At 45.2% G+C, this 22,783-nt stretch overlaps 1 protein-coding gene across 1 annotated transcript in view; it reads left to right on the top strand.

The window, feature by feature from the left end:
- The window catches only part of VIPR1 (vasoactive intestinal peptide receptor 1), a 114,664-nt gene that overhangs the window by 20,838 nt on the left and 71,043 nt on the right, over window positions 1–22,783 (top strand). Inside the window, exon 2 of the mRNA XM_075044364.1 lies at window positions 19,137–19,233. Coding sequence (XP_074900465.1) covers window positions 19,137–19,233 — 97 coding nt within the window. The remainder of the gene's footprint in view (window positions 1–19,136; window positions 19,234–22,783) is intronic.

The following is a 22,783-nucleotide window of genomic DNA, read 5'->3' as shown; positions in this document are numbered from 1 at the left end:
AGAAGTTGGAAAAAGATAACATCATCTTAATGACATCATTTTGAAAGTGTAGGCGTACATTCTTTGAAAAGGTGTGAAGGATCAACAGAGAAGAGCATGTAAGTGCAGCGATCAGTTTGCTACAGTTGTTTACTCAAAAATCAACTTTTAATAAACTTTATAATCAGTGCAATGAGATTTTCCACAGTTCACAGAGAGAATCTGAGGGGAACTTCATTGATTTCATGGGGAGATAGTTTTAACATTGTTATGAGCAATTTGAGTGCTGTTTCATTAACAATTTTATGGTTAGTACAATTAATAACGCCAGAGAAGAAAAAGAAACGTGCCTTATATTAAACTCAGCTTTCAGTAAGTAGAATACATGCAAGTGGGGATCTCCTGTTTGGTATCATTGCTTCTAGAGATATGTCTGTGTTTATAGAATATATTCCCATTCATGTGACTTGGATGGCAAGCTTGAAAACTTGGCTGGGTTTTGTCAGTTAATGTTTTTTAGAAAATTCTTGGAATACGTTTGTTGTGTGTCCATGCTTGAATCGTTACCGCAGTGAATGCCTTCTGTGGGAAACCTGTGACTTCCAGGAGTTCGTAATATGGCCAAGAAACCTCTGCTCAAGATAAAACTTTGGAGGGAAGAAGGAATGGATTTTTTTTTTATTGCTATTATTTTTATTTTTTAATGATCCACCTTAATTGCTTTAGGATGGCTTGGATTTTGTGGTTATTTCCCCTAAGGCATTTTGTTTCTGGAAAGTTTGATGGCAGCTTGAGCTATTGCAGAGGGACTTTTAATGGGGTTTTAAATCTGCTTGTACGGTTTCATCTCTACATATAACCAGGGCTTCTTGAGGCTGTGAGATTTATCCTCCTTGGATGGATACACTTGGCTGGACTCATTGTTAGTCATCCATTGTGCATATGGATGGCTTAGCAGGTGACATCTGATTTCCAGTTGCACCCTGAATTAATACCCTAACGAGGCAGTGGTGTCAGCTGGGGATTGCAGGCAAAGGTCTTACACCAGTTGCCATTAAATTACCAGGCAAGACATCGCTAACCCGTGAAGCTGTTGTAGGCAAAAGGCGAAGGAATATCATGGATCACAAGTGAACTAAAAGGGCAGGAGGGACACAGCGTGAGGAGCTAGAGCCATCCCAGATGGAGTCAGATGCTTGGAAAGGCTATCGGCGGTCTGGGAAGAAGAACAAACGTAAGGAGACCTCACGCTGCTTTGCCCGCAGCTCCCTAGAGACCTGCAGCACTCACAGTGATGCTTAGTGAGGTTGAAATCCCAGACACGGGTCAGGGTGGAGAACAGCATTTTCAAGAGCAGTAACGTACCGTGTTTAGTGTCCCTCTCGGACAGAAGCTGTGTTCAGGGACAGAGAGGTTCAGATGTGGAGGGTGACTGTGTTTAGAGGATGATGGCAAGGTCTGTTGGCTGACTGGTCCTGGTCACCTGTACAAACCCTGGGGAAAAAGTAAACCACAGCAAAGATGCTTCCTCTGCAGAATCGTTTCCCTGATTACCTCCATTCCTTCAATGTCCTTCCTGATGTTTGAATGCAATACAATCCTTATTTATGATAAGGAAAGTCCTAGGTATGCTGTGAAGCACGCCTGACTGGGGAGATCTCAGCGAGGCTCACGTGTGTGCACGTGAGCTGCTCGGCTGTATAAATGGAGAGGAAATAAAGTGAGGAAATGCTGTTTTTTTTAAGAAGCCTTTTTTTATCAATTGCTGTTGGTTTTGCAGGGCAAAGCTGTGGTTTTACCTTCCTGTTGCAACATGAACATATATATCCAAGGGATACTGGAACCTGTTGTGGCAATCAGGGAGCTGGAGGGCATGAAGAGGGACGCCCTTTTCTGATAGTTTTTCTGCTTCTCCGGCGGGATGACGTTATTGCTTACAACTCATTTTTCCTGGTCAGCTGTGACTCTGCAACACAAAGTTCATTGGAGTGTGGCATTCACCTGCTGCACTGATATTACTGGAATTTGCTGAAAGGTGATTTTGTTACTAAGACTTAGATAAGGGATCTGGAAGAGTTACTCTTGGTTTCTGCTCCTGATGAGACATTTAGTCCTCCTCAACTTTGTGAGCTTTTCTTCTCCACCTGCAAAATCAGAATTTCTGTCTTTTTTGCCTGTTTTAGTCTATTTTCCATGTCAAGGGTTCAGAGGAGTGGCTGAACACGTAGACAACCCCTCTTACATTTGGCTGCTGATTATGTTAGGCTGCAAGTAATAAAAACAATAAACTGAAACCAAACTTTTGTTTTGGTTAAAGGAAAAGAGGCAAGTGATCCCTGATAGACTTTTAACTGGAGCAGATGTTGGGGTAAAAGCCCTTGAAAAAGCTGGAGTCCAGGCAGGGCCAGAAGAATGATAAATGGTCTGAAAAATGCTGGGGGTGAGAATTGAAAGAACTGGGGATGTTTATTCTGGAAAACAAAACACCAAAGGGAGAAATCACAACTTGTCTTTAAGTATGTGAAAAAACTACTGCAAATGAGAAGCGGGAAAAAAAAATCTGTTCTCCATAACCAGTCTGGGTAGAACTAGAAATCTGGACCTTAAATTGCAGCCACAGATAGTTCACACCTATGTTACTTTGCTGTTTTGTTTGATGAACTTCCACCAGCTTACAAGTGGAGAGAACTAGTTAATCAGGCCATGATTATATTATTACATGGAGGCATAATACCAGTGTCACTAATCCAGGATTGAGCTTTTTCTGGGGCTCAGGCTCTTGCATTCAGCTTACCAGAGCATCCGACTGTCTCAGATTTGTTTTGTCAAAATCAGAAATCATTGCTCAGTACCACTGTGAGAATATCAGTGAATTCCTAGGCTATATTAGTGTCGTGGCTTAAGCCTGGCTGGCAACAAAGCACCATGAGGCCACTCGCTCACTCCTACCCCCGGTGGGATGGGCAGGAGAAAATACAAAGAAACGCTCATGGGTCAAGACAAGGACAGGGAGGGGTCACTCACCACTTATGGTCATGGGAAAAAAAACAGAATCAACTTGGGGAAAAAACAAAATCTATTTAAGTTACTATCAGTTAAATAAAAAACAAGGATAATGGGAAGTAAAACCAAATCTTAAAACAACTTCTCCCACCCCTCCCTTCTTCCCGGCTCAACTCCACTCCTGATGGGAACGGGGGTTGGGGTCAGTTCATCACACGTTGTCTCTGCAGCTCCTTGCTCCTCAGAGGCAGGACTCCTCACTCGTCCCCTGCTCCAGCGTGGGGTCCCTCCCACGGGAGACAGACCTCCATGAACTTCTCCAACGTGAGTCCTTCCCATGGGCTGCAGTTCTTCATGAACTGCTCCAGCGTGGGTCCTTTCCTTGGGCTGCAGTCCTTCAGGCACAGCCTGCTCCAGTGCCGGCTTTCCCATGGAGTCCCGGCCATCCTGGGGCGCATCCATCCCCCTGCTCCAGCATGGGCTCCTCTCTCCCTGGGCTGCAGGTGGGCGTCTGCTCCCCTCCGTGGGCTGGAGGGGGACAACCTGCCACCTTGTCTCCCCACAGGCTGCAGGGGCATCCCCTCCTCCTCCTCCTTCCTCACTGACCTTGGGATCTGCAGAAGGGTTCTTCCCACATTCCAATCTCCTCCCCTGCTCTAGGTTCCCCTTCTTAAATCTGTTCTCCCACAGGTGTTACGAGCATCACTGACGGGCTCAGCCTTGGCCAGCGGTGGGTCCGACTTGGAGCCAGGGAAGCTTCTAGCAGCTTCTCACAGGAGCCACCCCTGCAGCCCCTTCCCTCGCTACCAAAACCCCACCACACAACCCCAAAATAATTAGCAAAAATGACCACTCTTGTTATTGGCTTTGTTTCTTTATGCATGCACGGAGGAGCTGAGCTGTCAGTCTGGAATCACCCCTCTTCATGAGGTCATTTGAGACCTGAAATCCCAGTGAAATAAAAGGGACACCTGAAAGCCTCCTCCTCTGTTATCCCATATTATATTCAGTGTTTGAAAGGCACACAAGACAAAAGAGGAATAAGCAATAGGTAAGGCTGTTTTTTTTCACAGCAGTTTTCCTTTTCTCCCCGTTTTCACCCTTCCTGAGGTGAATGCTGTGGCAGTAGACATTCCCTGCGCTCCTCACTGATACCCTTGCTGCTCAGCATGCTGCTGCCTGTCTCTCAACTAATTCAGTTTACATGCTTGAAGGAATTTTGGGGAGTCAGCAAAATGGTTTTTGCCTTGGTGTCATACTTTCTTCCTTAGAACTGAAGTTGTTTTTTTTTCCCTTTCATTTTCTTTTTTTTTTTTTTCCTCCTCCCGGCTTTCCAGCATTATTGTAGCTAACCTGCAGGACTGCAGTTTCTGAGGCAGCCGTCTGGTATCATTGCTGTCTCTTGATTTGATGTGACCAAGCATACGGCATCAAGGGATGCTGGAGAGGAGCCAGGAAAGATCAGGCTCTGGATGAGAAGTTGCTGGGCAGGTAGGGGCTGCTAAGGCACGGAGGAGGTGGCTGTAAAGGGCTGATTAATTCTGATTAATCCAGAGGCACTATCATCATCCTTTAAATTAGCCCTCTCTGTCCCTTTTTAAGGGTCCTTGCCCCCATCTCTAGTTGTAGGCAGAGCTGCATCGGCCGTTTGCAGGCATGAGTGCACCCGTGTGACGGATTCTGCACCACCCTGCTCACTGAGGTCACCACGGAGCGTTGCCCTCCATGGGGATGTTCACAAAATACCCTAAGAGGTGTTTGCTGGAGACAGGGACCGTGTGGAGAAGAGTAAGTTGCCTATAATATTTCAGTCGGGCAGCTTTAGTTTATGTGGCCCAGCAGCAGGTAACAGGTCCTTCTGCTCTGTCATTTCCAGCAGAGGTTTCAGATTCCCTCTTTCCTATTCTCTTTTTATCGATGCATTTCATTCCATCTTTAATAAAGCCAATAGATCCTTAACTAATACCACTGCAGACCTCCCTGTGGCTCTGTATTTCTGCCTTCATCCCAACCTGCAGTCTTCACACTAACCACTTCCTCAGTTTCCTTCCAGTTGCTGTATTAATCCCCGTATCTACTGTTAAGGCAGTCATTCCTTTTGGCGTGCCATCAGACTATTTACTGAAATTCAGAAAGATCAGATCCGCTGATTTTCCTCTCTCCAAAAAAAAAACCCAGAAACCTTATCATAAAAAGCCATCAGTTACATTGCCATGATTTACTTTTGATAAACGACGTTTTGTATTTTATCCAAATCTCTGTTTGCTGCCGTGCTTTCAATTACTCTTTCCTTCAAGTGGTGTTCAGAAGTCTTGTGTATTTTTGTTCTCAGATTAACTTGCTGGTAGCTATCTGGATCTTTTTTTCCCCCTCCTTCCTATATATAAAAAAGCATTGCATTTGTTGACTTTCAGCCAGATGGTACCACTCCCACCATCCAATCTGAGCACGTTGTTCTCTTTTGCATGGCTTTCACCTCATATACAAGTTTCCGTACCCTTGTTTGCCTTCACAGTCAGCCCCGTTGTTGTTCTCAATTATTCAAGCTAAATCATTTTCACTGTGTGTAATTATTCCACTTTGTATTGGTAAAATTATATTTTTACCTCCAATTCTTTGAAGAAGCCAGTGAACAAAAGTGGGTGGTGGGGCTGCATGTGACTTCTCCTATTTTGGGGCTATGTTTAGTTTTGTCTTGAATTTCAGCATTTTGGATAGCAATCTTGCTTTTTTTTGCCTGTTGTTCTCTTTTTATTCATATTGCTGAAGGACTTTTTCTGCTTAGCTGAGTTGGTCTTCACAGCAAAGGCTAGACTTCTAGCAGTGCTCAGAGGTTTGCTGCTCCTTGTACTGCTCTAAACATGGTTTTCTTTCTAGAGCCATCAGCCGCTTTGCCCAGGTGTTCTGATCACTCCTAATGTCCATCTCAGGTTTTATCTTCCTAATGATCTAATCTATTATATTCCTCATATCCAATATTGCTAAAGTGAGATTTGAACTCTTTCTCTTGTTCCCGTGTAACAAGGTTGACTCCTTTCCCGTTCTTTTTTCCATCCAAATTCTCTTTTTCTCTGTTGGCTTTTTTCTGCCTGGCCAGAGTATTTTGAGGAGAACATTTAAATATTTCATAGAAAGCAGGACATCTCTGACAGAGGTGGACATTGGCTTATACTGGCATATGGAAAGGTCATTTAGATACATGCAAATGCTGGTAACACCGAATGTGAAGTATTTAGGTTTTTTTCGGTGACTGCTTTTGTCTATCTTTGGTGTAAGGAAGGAGTTTGGGGAGGCACCCAGACAAACCTGACATTTTTGTTGTGGGTTTTTTTTGTGGCTTGGGGTTTTTTTGTGGATTTTTTTTTTTTTAGCTACTAACTTGCTGCATGATCTTGGGCTTTCTGCCTTGGTTTCTCCATCTGTCAAAAGAGGCTAGAGATACTACCTTTGTAAAACATTCTGAGATCTACAGCCAGTGGCAGTACCTGAGAGAGGTCTGGTGATACTGTACCACTAAGATTTGGTTTTGCCATCTCAGCATTCATTTTCTGTGTCATTTGTGCCCTTGCATATTTTCCCTTTTAAATAGACAAAGCAGAAACATCTTCCCTCTAAGCTTTTTCCCCCAACTGTGTTGTTAGCAGGTAAGGAATGACAAAAGAAAATGCCCAGCGCAGTAGAGTAGAATTAATTATCTGCCGGAACAGCCAGTTCATCACAATCTAGTTGCAGAGTGGAAGGCAGCTGCAAGTTGGCTTTGCTTCAGGGACTAATGGGAAGCAAAGCTTTAGCTAACGGCCAAGCTGGGCGATGAGACCCTGCAGGGAGCAAGAGGGTGAGATCCGTGGTTCCTTAAAGCCATTGTTAAACTCTTTCCTGGCCAAGCCTCGCCATGTTCAAAACATGGAAATTGCTAGCAGGTTGCTTTGATTTGTAATGCAGGTATTTCTAGCATCTGAGACGTCGCAGTGAAATTGTCTCTTTCACTTCAGCTGTGTACTCAGCAGAAGTGACGATAGCTGAGATGCAGCCCTGTCCCGGCATCCTTGCATTTTGGGATCTTGAGTCTTTTCTGAGTGCTGTTAAGAGGCGGGTGGTTGGGGCTGTCCGAGAAATTAGATGTGACCCTCAGGCTCCTGGGAAGACATCAATGCTCTCTTCGGGTGGAAGTGTTGCGTGCATGCCTGGTTTAGACAGCCTGTGTAGAGTGTGTGTCATGTCGTATTTGTTATATTTTCGTGTGTGTCTAAGGCTCTTAGGCTCATGTTACAACCTGTTTAACCTGTAGCTTTCAGTCCCTTTCAGCCAGGAAGAGTGGAACCACATTTTGAATTATTCATAGAATCATGGAATAGTTTGGGTTGGAAGGGACCTTTAAAGGTCAGCTAGTCCAACCTCCCTGCCATGAGCAGGGACATCTTCCACTAGATCAGGTTGCTCAGAGCCCCGTCCAGCCTGGCCTTGAATGTTTCCAGGGATGGGGCATCTGCCACCTCTCTGGGCAACCTGGGCCAGGGTTTTACCACCAGTATAAAAAATTTCTTCCTTATGTCTAGTCTGAATCTACCCTCTTTCAGTTTAAAACCATTACCCCTTGTCCTGTTGCAACAAGCCCTGCTAAAAAGTTTGTCCCCATCTTTCTTATAAGTCCCCTTTAAGTACTGGCAGGCTGCAATAAAGTCTCCCGGGAGCCTTCTCTTCTCTGGGCTGAACAACCCCAACTTTCTCAGCCTGTCTTCACAGGAGAGGTGTTCCATCCCTCTGATCATTTTTGTGGCCCTCCTCTGGACCTGCTCCAACAGGTCCATGTCTTTCCTGTGGTGAGGGCTCCAGAGCTGATTGCAATGTTTTTCCCATGTTCTTATACTGACCCTTCACACAGACCACTCAAAACTGTGCAGGGGGAATGCTGATAGTTTCAGCTCTTGTCTACTGTCTCCATCAGGAATGTAAATCCCTTCTAAAATCTCCATCTGTAGTCTGTCCACTAAGTCCTGATGGAATATGTTTGTCTTTATCAATTGCTCAGGTATACTATGTTCTCTGTGTAGACTAGCCATTGGGCACAGTGAGGGTTATCAAAAACCACATCTGAATCAAAAGCTCCCAAAAGTAAACGTAATCAGCAGCTTTCCTCGAGGAGAGCTCTGGACAAGCAGACAGTGATCTCTGGCATGTTCTGTTCTTCTAAATCAAGGCTGTGTCCATATGTCTGTCCTGCACTCTCTTGCATAAGGATCTCCAGCTACTCTTTGCATGGTTTTCCCCATTCCTGTGAATCTTTGTTTTTCAAGGCAGCAAGGCTCCCTGTGGTTGTCCTAACCTTGCTCTCCCTCCCATGTTTTAGCAAATGACTTGCCCTTTTGCTTCCTTCCATCCTCAGCCAAAGAAGGGAAGGATGGCCCTGTCCTGATTTGTCACAGATGGCAGCTCTTGGGCTTGGAGCAGCTCCAAATCACTGGAGTACTCCTGACTCCCTCATTAAGAACAATGACTTGATCTTTTGTTCTGAAACACAGCCTAGGTAGGGAGCTTGTCCCGGTAGGCTCTTCTTCCTGGAAGACACGCCTGGATGCTTCAGACTGTCCGTGAAGAATCTTTCCATAGATGGCTCTGATGCTTTTTAAAGGATGCTTTATAAATCCATAAGTAACATCCTCACCCAAAGCCTTCTTGACTGAATCGCTTTTGCTTCATTTGAAAGAGGGAGGATTAATTTCTTCCTATTCCTGAATGAACCAAACTCATCTTTTGCCAACATCTTTGTAATTTTTGTACTCTTCCTTGTAGGTAATCAGTCATTTGAAGTGAACTCTTTGAAATGGGGTGCGTTTATAGATTGTTTCAGGCATGAACCTGGATTTCAGTAGAAAGCTTTGAATAGTGGCACAAACAAGCCCTGTTAGGGGCAGTTTCTCAGGATGGGAAGTGATGTATGAATAGTAAAATAATCCTAGAATGGGTCCTAATGTTGGTTTAATAAAAGCTGTTGAAGGTATTGATGGCCAAGAAGGTTAAAACCTTATCAGCAACTGTATTATAGAAGGGTGCTGTGGTGACTGCTGGAAGACATACACCATAGGAAGGATTATTATATGCATGCCTTTTTTCTTATGTTTTCTATGTTTCTTGTTCCTTTATCTCCTCCTGGTTGCTTTTGGGAAGTGGTACCGACCTTGACAAGCTTGTGCTCTGATCCAATTTGCTTTTTCTTATGGTTGCTGGATCACAAGATTGGAAGATCCATGTCTTAAAGTCATTTACTGTTTGGTGAGCTCAGGAAAGTTTCAAGCACTGAGTGCTCCAAATGCTGAATGTGTCCAGTTTTGACTGTTCAGCTGGAAATGCTAAGGCTGCTGTGCTAAAGCAAGGAGAGGGCACCCAGTAAATGCCAAACACCGTCTTTCATCCACATTACTACCTGCCACTGAGCTTCAGAGTGCCTGCCCTGCCTAGGAAAAGCCATGCTGGGGACAGTGGCTGCTAGACTGCTCTGTACCATTGCCACTTTGCTGTTCACAGTCCTTCCCTGAGTGCATGAAAAAAAAAAGAAATGAGAAGCCGTGCATGGGAAACACATCCTCTCCAAATAGCCCAGAGCTCCAGGCGAAGTTGCTGCTTTTTGCAGCTGGGGGGGTTTCCAGCATGAACAGTGGGCAAGCCTGGTGTCAGTCCCTCCAGCCCTTGCTTTATTGATGGTGCAGTAACACTGGATTAACACTGGATTTCTAGACGTCCTCAGACCTTTCAGTTCCCCTAAAACTTAAGAGGAGCCGCCCATGTTGCTAACCAAAATTATTGTTCCTCAAACCAGACCACTGCAGTATTTCTGAGAACTAGAGAACATCCAGCTTTCTTTATCCAGCTCTCTGGTTATAAATAATAGCCAATAGCCAGCCTCGCAGGAGGTTTGTGGGGTCCTGTTTGCCAAAGGTTATGTGTACACGGTGTGTGTAGGCAGCTCCAGGGCAGTGGGAGAGGTCTAGGGGATGACTGAGAACGCAGAGGGCAGGGAAGAAACCACGGGGACTTTGCTGTGATTTCGATCGATGTTATTTTGTCACAGCCCCCGCACTGAACTGCCCACTTACATGCCCATGGACTCTCCAGGATGTTGCTCAAACTGCCGGTCTCCATTGCTCTGGATTTGGGAACCCCTTCAGCTTTACACCCCACCCAAAGCCTCACGACTTTCTGGGGCTGTCCGAGCAGATTTGAGTTCAGTCCAAATCTTTGGTGTTGTGGCAGGTGGACCTGGTGGATGGTAACATCCAGGTTGGTTTCAGGAGGAAAACAAGACTCTGGTGCCACGGTTGGAGTGAACTGGAGATGCAGTGGAGACCCATCAGGACTGGGGGGGGACCCTCTGTGGTTGCCCAGGGCAAGAATCAGAGCTGGATGTCAGGAGTTAGGATCTGGCCCAGGACAGAGGAGACAGGAATGAGCACAAGCACCTCACAGGTTTTGCTGAGACATCCACTCAGGTCTTTCTAGTCCCTTCTGAGCCTGTAATTGAATTAAGGACCATTTCTTCTGTGCAGAGCAGTCAAGAGGTGGCTACTCAGGAGATGACTCAGTGCCGGGTGAGCAGCAATTCAGGACAGTATTAACAGGTTACCTGCACATTCTCCTGAAGCCAAGTACCTTTTTTGACAGCAGCATTTCAAAGTTGATATATCTTGAATACAATACCATCTGTAAACAAATTAGAGCACTTACTAGTCTTTCACTCAACTGCTTTATAGGGATCCTGCCAGGTACCAGCTCCCATCTGCTCTTGGAGTACTCTGGGGAAGGATGGGGCTGTCTGGAGGGGAATGATTCAGTGTAAAGATGAGCCCAGGTCTCTGGGTTTTCTCTCATTTAACTTCAGATATTTGCAGTGTAGACATCCACCCCTCAGCCAGTTGCCTAAGGCTCCCTGGATGGAGCAGTATAGGGTAAGTTTCCTCTAATCTATTTTAGAAAGTTCCTTTAGTTTGAAGTGACTCATGCCCTAAAAGTGCCTGCTTCTCTCTTCAGGTGAGGAAGGATGATCAATGTGAAGTAGACAGATGTAGACATTTACATTACAGACACATATTTTTGCCTGTGGATCCCCAAATCGTGTTTCTGAGTCCAGCGGTCAAGCAGTTCTGGATCTACATTTCCTTTGTATTTCTGCCATTCCTGTAATTGGCTGAGCAGAAGCTTGGGAGGTGAATTTCCTCCAGGACCTTTGATCAGTTTAGTAGTTAAGTTTCTGAACAACCTTAAAGAAAAGGAACAGAATTTTCCTCAACCAGGCTCTGCTCCTTACACCCGAAGGTAAAAGAAAATTAAAAGCAGTCAACGACCAGTAGGTCACCGAAAACTGCAAGTTACTTTGCTGCCCTCCAATTTCTACAGAAGTCGGGTAGTGGAGTCCACTTCTTTCCTTACTTTGCTGCCCCTGTGTACTCTTGGGATAATCGCTGTTGTCCCTTGCTTAGTTTTTCTCAACCATAAAAGAGATATTATGACACTTTGCTCTTTACTCTGAATTGTAGATCTAAACACCACTAATCTTAGTGTAGCAGCGTCCATCTATTTCTGCCATAACACAGAGTCAAATCCTTTGTCTGAGCTTCCCAGAAAGGAAATTCATACTTACCTACTCCAGACGATAATTTAAAGTAAGAGGCTAAATGTGCTTACCCAGCCATCAGAGCTCTCTCCTACTCAGTTGTGAGAATTTACTCAAGTGCTGCCTCTCTTGTAATTGCCATGTGTCATTACTCCAGTGCCGGGGTGTCACTTCTTCCTTAAGACCCTAATTCAGCTCTGCTTTCCAAGAGAGGCATATATAAGCTTGTCGCTAAGGAGTTAAGCAACACAGCTGCTCAGCTTCCTTTTCCTTCTGGTTCTCCAAGCTCTTTGCAAAACACTCTGCACATATTTCCTTGATCTTCCAACCCCTCACACAGAAAGGGGTCAATCAGACTAAATGAAGTCTCCGTGCCTCCAAGCTGCTGGATTGATTTGGCCAAGTTGCCTTTGTTTAACAGGGCCTGCTTAAATGAGCCAGAAAAAAAAAAATCTGCTTTCCTCGTCAAATGATAGATCTGTTATTGGCATGATTATATTTGGCAGAAGCATAAAATGGAGTGGTTTGAACAGCAAAGTGAGAGTCAGGATACTTGGGTATCTGCCCGGACCTCTTTTCTTTGGAAAAGTCTCCTACGGACACATGCTACTACCCGTGCTCTGAGAGTCACTTACTGATGGCTGGTTGCAGAGTAGCATATTTACAACATGAGTAGAGGTCATAGCAGAATATAGCTTCCCTCTGCTTAAAAACCAGTGTTTTTGAAGTCCTTTTTTATTGATCCTACAAAGGCCACACAGGGTGTTCAGTATGTTTTGAACTTGGTCTTATCTCTCAGTTTACGTCTATACTACTGGTATCTGACATTTGTTTCCCCATGCTGTCATGACATATTTGTAACATGGTGTTGGACAAAGGTCCATGAGAAGAGCAAATAATTATAATACTCTGTAAATACTTCCTTTTTTTTTTTTTCCTCAAGACCACCAGAGCTTTTACAGCTTTTACAGTTTGATAGTGTGTTGTGGTTTAAGCCCAGCTGGCAACAAAGCACCACGAGGCCACTCGTTCATTCCAACCCCTGTTCCCGGTGGGATGAGGAGGAGAAAATATAAACAAAAGCTCGTGGTTGAGACAAGGGCAGGGAAGGATCACTCACCAGAATCAACTTGGGAAAAAAACAAAATCCATTTAATTTGCTATCAATCAAATAAAAACAAGGTTAATGGGAAGTAAAACCAAATGTTAGAACACCTTCCTCCCACCCCTCCCTCATTCCCGGCTCAACTCCACTCCCAGTTTTCTCCACCTTTTCCCCCGCAGCGGTGCAGGGGAATGGGGATTGGGGTCAGTTCACTACACGTTGTCTCTGCCGCTCCTTCCTCCTCAGAGGGAGGACTCCTCACTCGTCCCCTGCTCCACCGTCGGGTCCCTCCCACGGGAGACAGTCCTCCACCAACTTCTCCAGCGTGGGTCCTTCCCACGGGCCACAGTCCTCCAGGCACAGCCTGCTCCAGTGCCAGCTTTCCCATGGAGTCCCGGCCATCCTGGGGGGCATCCATCCCCCTGCTCTGGCATGGGCTTCTCTCTCCCCGGGCTGCAGGTGGGCTTCTGCTCCCTCGGTCCCCTCCGTGGGCTGGGGGGGGACAGCCTGCCACCTCACTGCAGGCTGCGGGGGCATCCCCTCCTCCTCCTCACCCTCCTTCTGCACTCACCTCAGTATCCGCAGAGCTGTTCCTCTCACATCCCAATCCCCGACTGACTGCGGGTTCCCCTTCTTAAATCTGTTCTCCCAAAGGCGCTACCACCATCACTGATGGGCTCAGCCTTGGCCAGCGGTGGGTCTGACTTGGAGCCGGAGAAGCTTCTAGCAGCTTCTCACAGGAGCCACCCCTGCAGCCCCCTCCCCCACTACCAAAACCCCACCACACAACCCCAAAACACAGTGTTATTATTGGAAATTTTGTTACCCATCAGTATAGATAAAAATCCTGTGTCGGTGTCTTCCCTTGGTTCACTCTCTTTGCTCATTCTTGCACTTCTACATGGTATTATTTTTGGCTCGCTCAGAGGGCTTTTAGGAACAAAAGTGTTCCTACAAATGATGAGTATAAATGAAAGCCCCTGGACTGAAATTAACAGTAGGCTCTTGTGGCAACTGGCCAGAATTAGCTCCTTCAGGTTATGCTACTGAGGCTTGAAATAAGCCCTGCCTGCTAAAATATTGCATTTCCTTTGCTGTCCACATGAAAAAGGGTTAAGAAACTCCATCTCCACCTCGAGCAGTGACTGAAGTCAAGTTAGAGAAACCACAGGAAGGCAACTGATGCTCTTGTCTTATACCGTTACTACCTTCACAGAAGCTATGGGAAGGTAGTAATGGTGTAAGAAATTTTCGTTCAGATAACTAGAAGAGTACCCATGTGTCACTACTATGGAGGCTCTGGGAGATGAACAGAAACGGGTGAGGGATGTGATTTCATCATCTGTAGGCTTTTCAATTCTGCTCCTTCCTTGTTTAACTCCAAATCCCATCATCACCGTGGTCACCCTAGTCTCCGTCTCTGCTGGACTCTCCATACAGTGAGCTCCAGGTGAGCCCAGGAACACTCTGGGATCAGAAGAAATGGGGGTACTGAGGTTTACATCACTTCTTGTGGGCCCATACTCCTGCTTACCTGCAGCTCTGGCTTCACTGAATCCCACCGGCCTTTGAGGAGTTGCCGTGTGAGCAAAGGAGTTGGCCCATGGTTAGCCTGGCCCTGCTAACGGTGGACAGCATAGATGAGACTAAACATTTCTGCCGTTCCTTCAGTCTGTGACAATCCTTTGAATTGTATTTAATTAAAAGAGTGTACACAATGGCTTTCTTTGCAGTAGCAGACTGTGCGGTAATCCTCTAACAATCGTTGGGATCCGGTGGGAAGGAAAACTCTCATTAATAAAGACTTTGGGGATAATTCCATGTGAGAGTTGCTGCAGAATTCAGAGCTGCAGGAAATCACATCCGGAAAAACATTCCCTTCGTCTTTCTGCTCAGGGTTTCAGAGTGTATGCAGGAAAAAATGACCCCTGACAAACCCACCACAATTTTTACGTGGTATCTTGGGCATGCCACTAGGGCTTAGTGAAGGAGGGTTTACTGTGTTTCGGCTTCAGCCACAATAGAGATGTCCAGGAAACTGGATTATTGTTCACTAGCTGATGTTAATGTGAGCTAACCAAAGCTGGTCATGCTTTTCCTTTATCTACACTTTTTGGATGGGAAATGTGAATTAGTGTAGTCCTCGGTCCCATTTCTGCATGGCCAACTGCCCACTGCAGTGAAGGATGCCAAAGCCCCAAATCTCTGCCTTTTCCACAGGAAAAGCCAACCAAAAAAACCACAGCAAAAAAAAACCATAACTGGGGAAGAAGTAAAGTGAGTTTGTACCAAGCTGTCTATAAAGTCTACTTCAGGCTTTTCTAGAAGGAATACACCAAGGAAGGAGAGTTATTTAGCCTCATCCCAGGGAAGATCGCCCTTGACAGACAAGACTCGCAGCTCTTGAGGGGTCTTTTCAGCCATGAGCATTTCGTCAACTGGGAGGTGAATTAAGGCAGCTGAACTTCTTGCCCTGCTCACCATCACGCCGGGTGAACTGATGACCTACCAACAAAAAAAGACACACTTTTCTGTTTCCTAGTGATGCCCACATCTGTGGGGGTTTTGGGTTTGGTTTTTTTTTGTTTTTTTTTTTTATTCCTGCTGCCTTTGTTAGCCTGTAGCAATGATGGCTGTGATATGTGAGGGTTATTAGTGTTATCACTAGGGAGGTAGAAGGAGGGTTGCTGTGATTGTTTGGGCTATTTATTTACTTGTTTAGTTAAAGTGGAAAATGAGCCATAAACTAGAAGGCGTCCAATGTGAGTCTGTTTGTTGACCTTGATGATTCAGTTAAAGGTCTTTAGACATTAAATTCACACATCACTGACCTTCTCCAGCTGAATAGTAGGTATTTTAGTTTGAATTGGTCCAACTACTGTCAGTGAAGTGGGATGAAAGCCTTCAGGGCTGATGCTCACTAGCTCTCTGTGGACTAGAAGGAATGGCAAATATCAGTTGGGGCTAAAGATACAGTTTTTATCCAGCTAAAATGAAAGAAGATGTGTCCCACTGAGAGAATAGGTAAGATACTTCCCAGTCTTTGTTTGTTTGTTTATAGAATCATAGAATCATTTAGGTTGGAAAGGACCTTTAAGATCATTGAGTCCAACCATTAACCTAACACTGCCAAGTCCACCACTGAACCATGTCCCTAAGTGCCACATCTACACATCTTTTAAATACCTCCAGGGATGGTGACTCCACCACTTCCCTGGGCAGCCTGTTCCAATGCTTGACAACCCTTTCAGTAAAGAAATTTTTCCTAATATCCAATCTAAACCTCCCCTGGCACAGCTTGAGGCCGTTTCCTCTTGTTCTATCACTAGTTACTTGACAGAAGAGACCGACCCCCACCTCACTACAACCCCCTTTCAGGTAGTTGTAGGGAGCGATCAGGTCTCCCCTCAGCCTCCTTTTCTCCAGACTAAACAGCCCCAGCTCCCTCAGCCGCTCCTCATAAGACTTGTGCTCCAGGCCCCTCACCAACTTGGTTGCCCTTCTCTGGACACACTCCAGCAACTCCATGTCTTTCTTGTAGTGAGGGGCCCAAAACTGAACACAGGACTCCAGGTGCGGCCTCACCAGTGCCCAGTACAGGGGGACGATCACCTCCCTGCTCCTGCTGGCCAGACGATTTCTGATACAGGCCAGGATGCCGTTGGCCTTCTTGGCCACCTGGGCACACTGCTGGCTCATATTCAGCCGGCTGTTGACCAACACCCCCAGGTCCTCTTCCACTGGGCAGCTTTCCAGCCATTCTTCCCCAAACCTGTAGTGCTGCATGGGGTTGTTGTGACCCAAGTGCAGGACCCAGCACTTGGCCTTGTTGAACCTCATACAGTTGGCCTCAGCCCATCGATCCAGCCTGTCCACATCCCTCTGTAGAGCCTTCCTACCCTCCAGCAGATCAACACTCCCACCCAACTTACAATTCGTTTGCTTTTAAGTATCTAGTACTGTTTTAGAGAGCTTAGTATATATGAGGTAGCTGTTTTGGGGTTGGCAGATCCAACATACGATTTACCTGGGCCCATGACCCCCAAGAGGAGTACCCTAGGACATCTCAGCTGAGGCTAGATGCCTCTATTTGGGAGACTAAATCCCACCTCAGTGTCTGGCTCTGCTTGAAATCAGTAGGGATCGCGCACCTAAATACTCCCTCGGTCAATGGAGCCCCTTGCTTAAAAGCTTACAGCAAGTCAACACCAACACTGAAAAAGCCAAGATCACCTGGTGTTTTAGCTATTTGACACTCTTTTTTCCAGTGGTTTGCCTAACATAGATGTCTTTCCTCTTGGACTGGATGAAAAAAAAAATAATTTTAAAATTACATCCATAATCAACTTTACCCGAATGTATCATGAGCCCATTTTGCAGAATACTAACAATGAATTAGCCTCTTTTTTTTTTTTTTTTTGAAAGGTGATAAAACATTTACTCAAAAGTAGTTATCGGGCCATTGAGGTAAATATGCAACCAACCAAATTAGGCATGCATTTTTAGTGAAGGGAAGATGCAGCAGTGAAGTACTTGCTAATGGGCTTGGTAGAAAATTTACTGCATAAAAAAATTTTTAAAAATCGGTTGCAGATGTACACAGCGCTTTGCCAGCCCTGATCAAAGTTAAAGCTGTAAGAATTAATTTATAAAGTGAAAACTTGAGTTATTTATAAATGTGAGATGAATTTGGCAATAGTTTAAGTCCAGAGAGTTAAAACTTTCCTTTGAAAAAGTCAGAATGTTGTGAAAATATTTCAGTCTTTATTTTTACAGCAAGTGTTCTGCAAATCTCTCACGCTTCCCCTCATGCTTTTTTAAGGTTAAAATAAAAAGGCAAGAAGCACTGTAAATCAAAACAAAAATGAATCTATGGTATTTTAGATGAGCCAAGATAAAATTTCCTAAGATCTGTTTCCCTTTGGGAAAAAAAAAAATTGAGTACCAAGACAACTCCAAATAATTCCCCTCCTTCTCATGTTTGTTTTTTTTTTATTTTTAATTTGACTAGAAAACCACATAATTAATTGTTTATACACTACTAATCAAGGCCCATTCGCAACCTAAAGGAAATTACAGTCTGAACAAAACATGGGGTGAAACAGAGAAGAGAGCTGGTTTGGGTTAATAAGAAATGGTGAGAATAAATATAATGTGCTAAATTATTTTATAATTTTAATCCAAAGGGCAATTTACATCAAACAATTGTTCCTTCAAAGGATTTCTGGGCCTTCTGTCTTGCAAACTTGTCTGGCAAATATATTGAAATGAGACATGAAAAGATCTTTTTTTTTTTTCTTTTCCTTTCTCTGCCTATTGCTGATGAAAATACATGCTTTTTCCAAAATCCAGCAAGGGTGAACACTGAATCAATGACTTCCTACAGGCAAAGGCTCATCCCCTGTCCTCAAAATCTGTCCCTGAAGCTCACCTGACGCAGGGTTCTTTCTGTATCGCATTTAATAGTGATGGTATAAACCGAACCCGAGACTTCTGCTCTCTTCACATCACTCCCCTCTCACCATCTCTTGAGTTTCTGAATAGGTTTCTCCCTGCTGAATGCCATTTCCAGTCTTTTTGAAAGAGACGGGGGTTTGTGCAGCGCCGTGCGTAATGGAACCTCAATTTCTGCTTGCAATTGCCGTAGCAGTGAAGCAAGGTGTTCCTTCCAAGTCGAGAGCATGTTGGTGGCAAGGGGACACTGTGTTATGTGACCCGTCGTCCAGCTCCTGGTTCCTTTTTTGGAGTGCAAATTGTCATTAGCGCATTTTATGATTGAGGCAGTTCCTGAATTACATGTTGTAAGGAGTCCACGATTAATTACCTGAACATTTATAGCCACTGTTGTATTACAAACACAATATAATTAGGTCTGACTGAGGAGAAACCGCTTGGGGGAAAAAGTCTTGTCATTGGGAATTTCCTGCTTTTTAGCTCCTTGATCTCCTAATCTGCATCAGAGATTTCGTTCTTATTTGATTTGGTTTTTGTTTTGCTTTGAATTAGCATGAGCCAGGAGGCAGGCCACGTGAGAACGGAGGGAATAAACCATATAAGCACAGATCCCACTGCTCTTGGCATGAATATTAAAACTGCCATCTTCCTGCCCTAGATAGCTGTTAGTGTTAGGTTAGCCAGGCAGGGTTCCCGGAGCATAAAGAAGCGTAATTGCTCCTGATCATCAGAAAAAAATAAGTTGTGGGTTTTTTTAAGGAAGGCATGGAGGGAAATGCTGTTTTTTAAGGAAGTCATGGAGGGAAATGCTGTTTTTTCAACAAACTCTGGGTTACACTCCCTTCTCTCAAGCAAACATAGAATAAGGCTGGATGTATATCTTCATTGTGCGGTGGCCCAGGAGAGCTCAGACGACCATGAATCCCCAGGAGCACATCTCTGAGGATATTTGGGTTTTGCTCACTCTCTCCTTCTCTGCCCTTTCTGCAGGCATCCAGCACACGTCCAGAGTGCAGCATCATGCAGGAGATCGAAGAGGAGCGCAGCCAGTGCTTGGCAGAGCTTATGGGGGATAACCAGACTTCAGGTATGGGGACGCTCTCTTCTCTCCCTGGCCTGCAAAACCAACATCACCCAGCCTCACGTCTGCCTCGCCGATGCCATTTCTCACCCCTTCTGCTGCAGGGCAGTCACTCCAGCTGATGTTGAGCTCTTACATTAGGAGGGAGAGGAATAGGTACTTCCAAAGTACGATTCAATCAACCAAGAGTTTGAATTGCTCGCTGGGGATCACTGGCTGCCTCCCAGCTGGCTAAGCCTAGCTTAGGTGTCTCAGTGTGTTTAATCACAGTTAGTCATCCATCTCTCTGAACTGGAAGTGCCTTAACCAATTTTTCCATGGGATCTGAAAGCCTGAAGTTCTCGTAGGCCTTGGCGTGCTTCAAGGGAAGTCACGGCGACCTTCTCCTTCCATTGAACCGCTCTCCCATCCCCATGCCAAAGCTGCTCCTGTCCTGGTGTCGAAGCAGAGGAAGGAAGGGTGTGCTCCAAGGCTGCAAGGTATCTCTGAAGTTGGGCCAGACAGCTGAGATCGTCTCCTTGTTCTCGTGACATGGAGCACACACCACATTGGGCAGTGCTTCTGGAAGGCTCTCCAGTCCCCTTCACGCACTCCCTGCTTCAGCGATCAGGAGAGGAGGGAGAGGTCGATGATGCCACCTTTCCTCTTTTAGCCTCCCAAGATTTCTCCATCCCGGTCTCAGGCAGCAACCATGGAGCTGTGCCTCCCTTGAGGAGCAGGCATGGCACACCGTGCATTGGGCACGTGGGGTTTCAGAGCAGGAGAGAGGCTGTAAGAAGTTGCTGAGAGCAAAGGAGCTGCAGACCAACGTGCGAGACGGGACACGGGTGGGTGATGTTGAAAGGGTCTATGCTAACACAAATCCCCAGCGGGCAGCCTGCAGAGAGCTTGGGAAATTTTGACGCAGCCACCCGTGCTGTCTGAAATTGTAGAGATCAGCGTGGCAGAGAAAGAAAGCTTTTGGGTTTGGTGTTGTCCCATCCCATCCCATCCCATCCCGTCCCACAGCAGTGCTGTCAAAGCCCCAAGTTGAGGCACTGAGTTGGACCTCTCCCCCTCCAAGTGCCTCTCTCAAACTGCGGGTCCTGGTTTGGGGAATAAAGGAGGCGTAGGGACCGGCGGTAGGCTGTCAGGCTCCGAACACAAGGTATCGCATTGCTGGGGGAAGGGGTGGGAAGACGTGTATCGTGCCTGATGTTTGCATCCCACCTCCTGAAAGGGGAAAAAGTGGAAGAGGATGTCTTCTCATCCTCTCTCCCTTGGCATTGCTTGCAGTTGGGCTACAGACTGAAGGACAGTTCTGCACAACGATAGAATAGAATCCTGGGGACAAGCTGATCCCTGCAGGAGCTCTACTGAAGGCAAGGATGGCTTTTGGCCCCGGCTTTTATCTACTAAGATACAGTTTTCTTTGATTCGGAAACTATTTCAAGTGTCCCTGTACAGTTAAATGCAGCTTCTTTGAAGAAATGTTCTTCTGGAATCCAGTAAAAGGAAAAGTCATGGTAGTTAAAAACATTCATCTGAAAGCCAACTAAGTGCTTCATTTCATTTTCATGGGTATTTAAAGAAATTCAATTAAATACAGTACATTCAAAATAGCAGAATAAATACTTCAAGTGCTAATATTTTTTTCTGCTTTTTCAAAATGATTTTTCTCTTTGGAAATTTTAATCCAAACCAGGTTTTTTTTCCTCTCCGCTGAATTAAACCTCCGAAAACATTTTTCCTAATTCTAATGTAGAAACACACTCAGTCATTTTACAAGCCCTTAATGCCCAAGCAGTAGCAAGTATATGAAATTCCTTTGGAGTTTGTTTCTCATAATGGAATGCTGAAATATTGGACTGGGATAATTCTGCATTTCCACCAGTCATTTCTACCTACGGTCATTAAATGGGACTGATTCAGAAATTGCAGTTGTGAGCACTAGAAAATGTTTTTTGTCCATGGAGACAGTACCTGCTAATCCTGAGTTAATGTCAGATGCCATTTGTGTATGTCTGCATGTCCTGGGTAGAAATGGTCATTGGTGACATCAGTGTGGGTCAAGTGTGTATAGGGACACACAGCATGTGTCCAACCAAATTTTACAGCGCAAACTCTGTGGAAAGCCGTTGGCATTCATTTGCCCCAAAACATCAGCAGGTATTGAAGAGCTTGATACCTGACTCTTATCTAGACACTCACGGCTGCCCTTGCAACCAACAGAAAGAACCCAGCAACTCTAAAGTGTTGGCTCTCAAATGGGTGACTATGGGTGAATCATCTCATGGAGAAGTCTGCTTTGAAAGTGGTGTGGACAGGTAACTTCAAAGTGCCTAAATGGGATGTGGTTCCCCCTTGGAGTGTTCAAGGCATAGCGTGTGAGCACAAATGGGTCAAAAAAGATGTTTTTCTGGAGTGGGGCTCCAGAACTCAGTGAACATAGCTGAGCACAGCTGCAAAATAAAACTTTGAACTTTGATGGGTGGGGGTGAGGGGGAAGTTTGCTGGGGAGAAATCTTATGAAGGTGATGATATGAGATCATAGGAAGGTGATGACTGTTTAGCCTGAGTGTTGCTAGAAAGAAAAAATCCTGGTAAAACTCCCAGGAAAAATGCAACCTTAACACAGTTCAGTCCCCCAGAGAATGGGAATGGAAAGCAATTGAGATTCCCTGCCACCTGTAATGTAATACCTTGATTTATGGCCAGGTAGGTGTGTTGCCGTCTGCACATTCAACATCCTTTCAGCAAAAAGGAAATCGCTTGAGGTTTAACAACCTATTTGTTATCTTTTCTAATTAAATGAGTGGAAATAAGGAAACACATCTTTTCAGTAGAGTCTGGAAATAAAGCTTTGTTTGGAAGCCATTATCAATTGTATTGATCAGAGGGGCTTAATCACAGATGTAATTTGATTTGTCAGATAGATTGGTCACTTATTAAGAACACGTGGTGGTAGTGCTGAGATTGATCACTGGCTCAGGGTAAGCAGGTAGATCTCCACTGATAAACAAAAGCGTCTGTCTTAACACTATTTTGTCTTCGAACATCCATTCCTTATAGTGGGTGTGTACGCATGGGTGAAATCGATGCTTTCTTTTCAAATTAAACCTCTGTGTTTTCAGTGCTGCTAGTAGGTGCCAACTGCTGTTCCTGGTGTCAGCAGTCCTGGACCACAGGACTGCTGCTTATTATTAGCAGGATGGGAGTCCCTATTCCCTAATAGGAGTGTGATTCAGTATCTGTGAAGTTACCCACATTTGAGGAGACTTTGGCAGGGACACAGGAGAGACACGGGGGTCACAAAAGCACGACCATCTCTGATAAGAAGAGGTTAGCTTTTCAGCTCGGGAAGGGCTGCAGAAGATGCAGCTAAGGAGAAAACAGCGGGGAAGATCAGTTTAAGCTGGCAGTGTGTACACAGGAGAATAAAACGGCTGTGAGATCAAAGTCTGGACTTTAAAGGAAGTTTATAACCATCGGAGGATACTGAAAAGCCTTTCTGGAGGTCTGCAGGAAGGAGTGTTTTATTGACTTCATGGCAGAGCTTGCCCAGTTTATGAAAGGG

The sequence above is a fragment of the Buteo buteo genome, chromosome 2, assembly GCF_964188355.1.
Source record: "Buteo buteo chromosome 2, bButBut1.hap1.1, whole genome shotgun sequence".
Taxonomy (NCBI): domain Eukaryota; kingdom Metazoa; phylum Chordata; class Aves; order Accipitriformes; family Accipitridae; genus Buteo; species Buteo buteo.
This window is presented reverse-complemented; position numbering and strand designations above follow the sequence as displayed.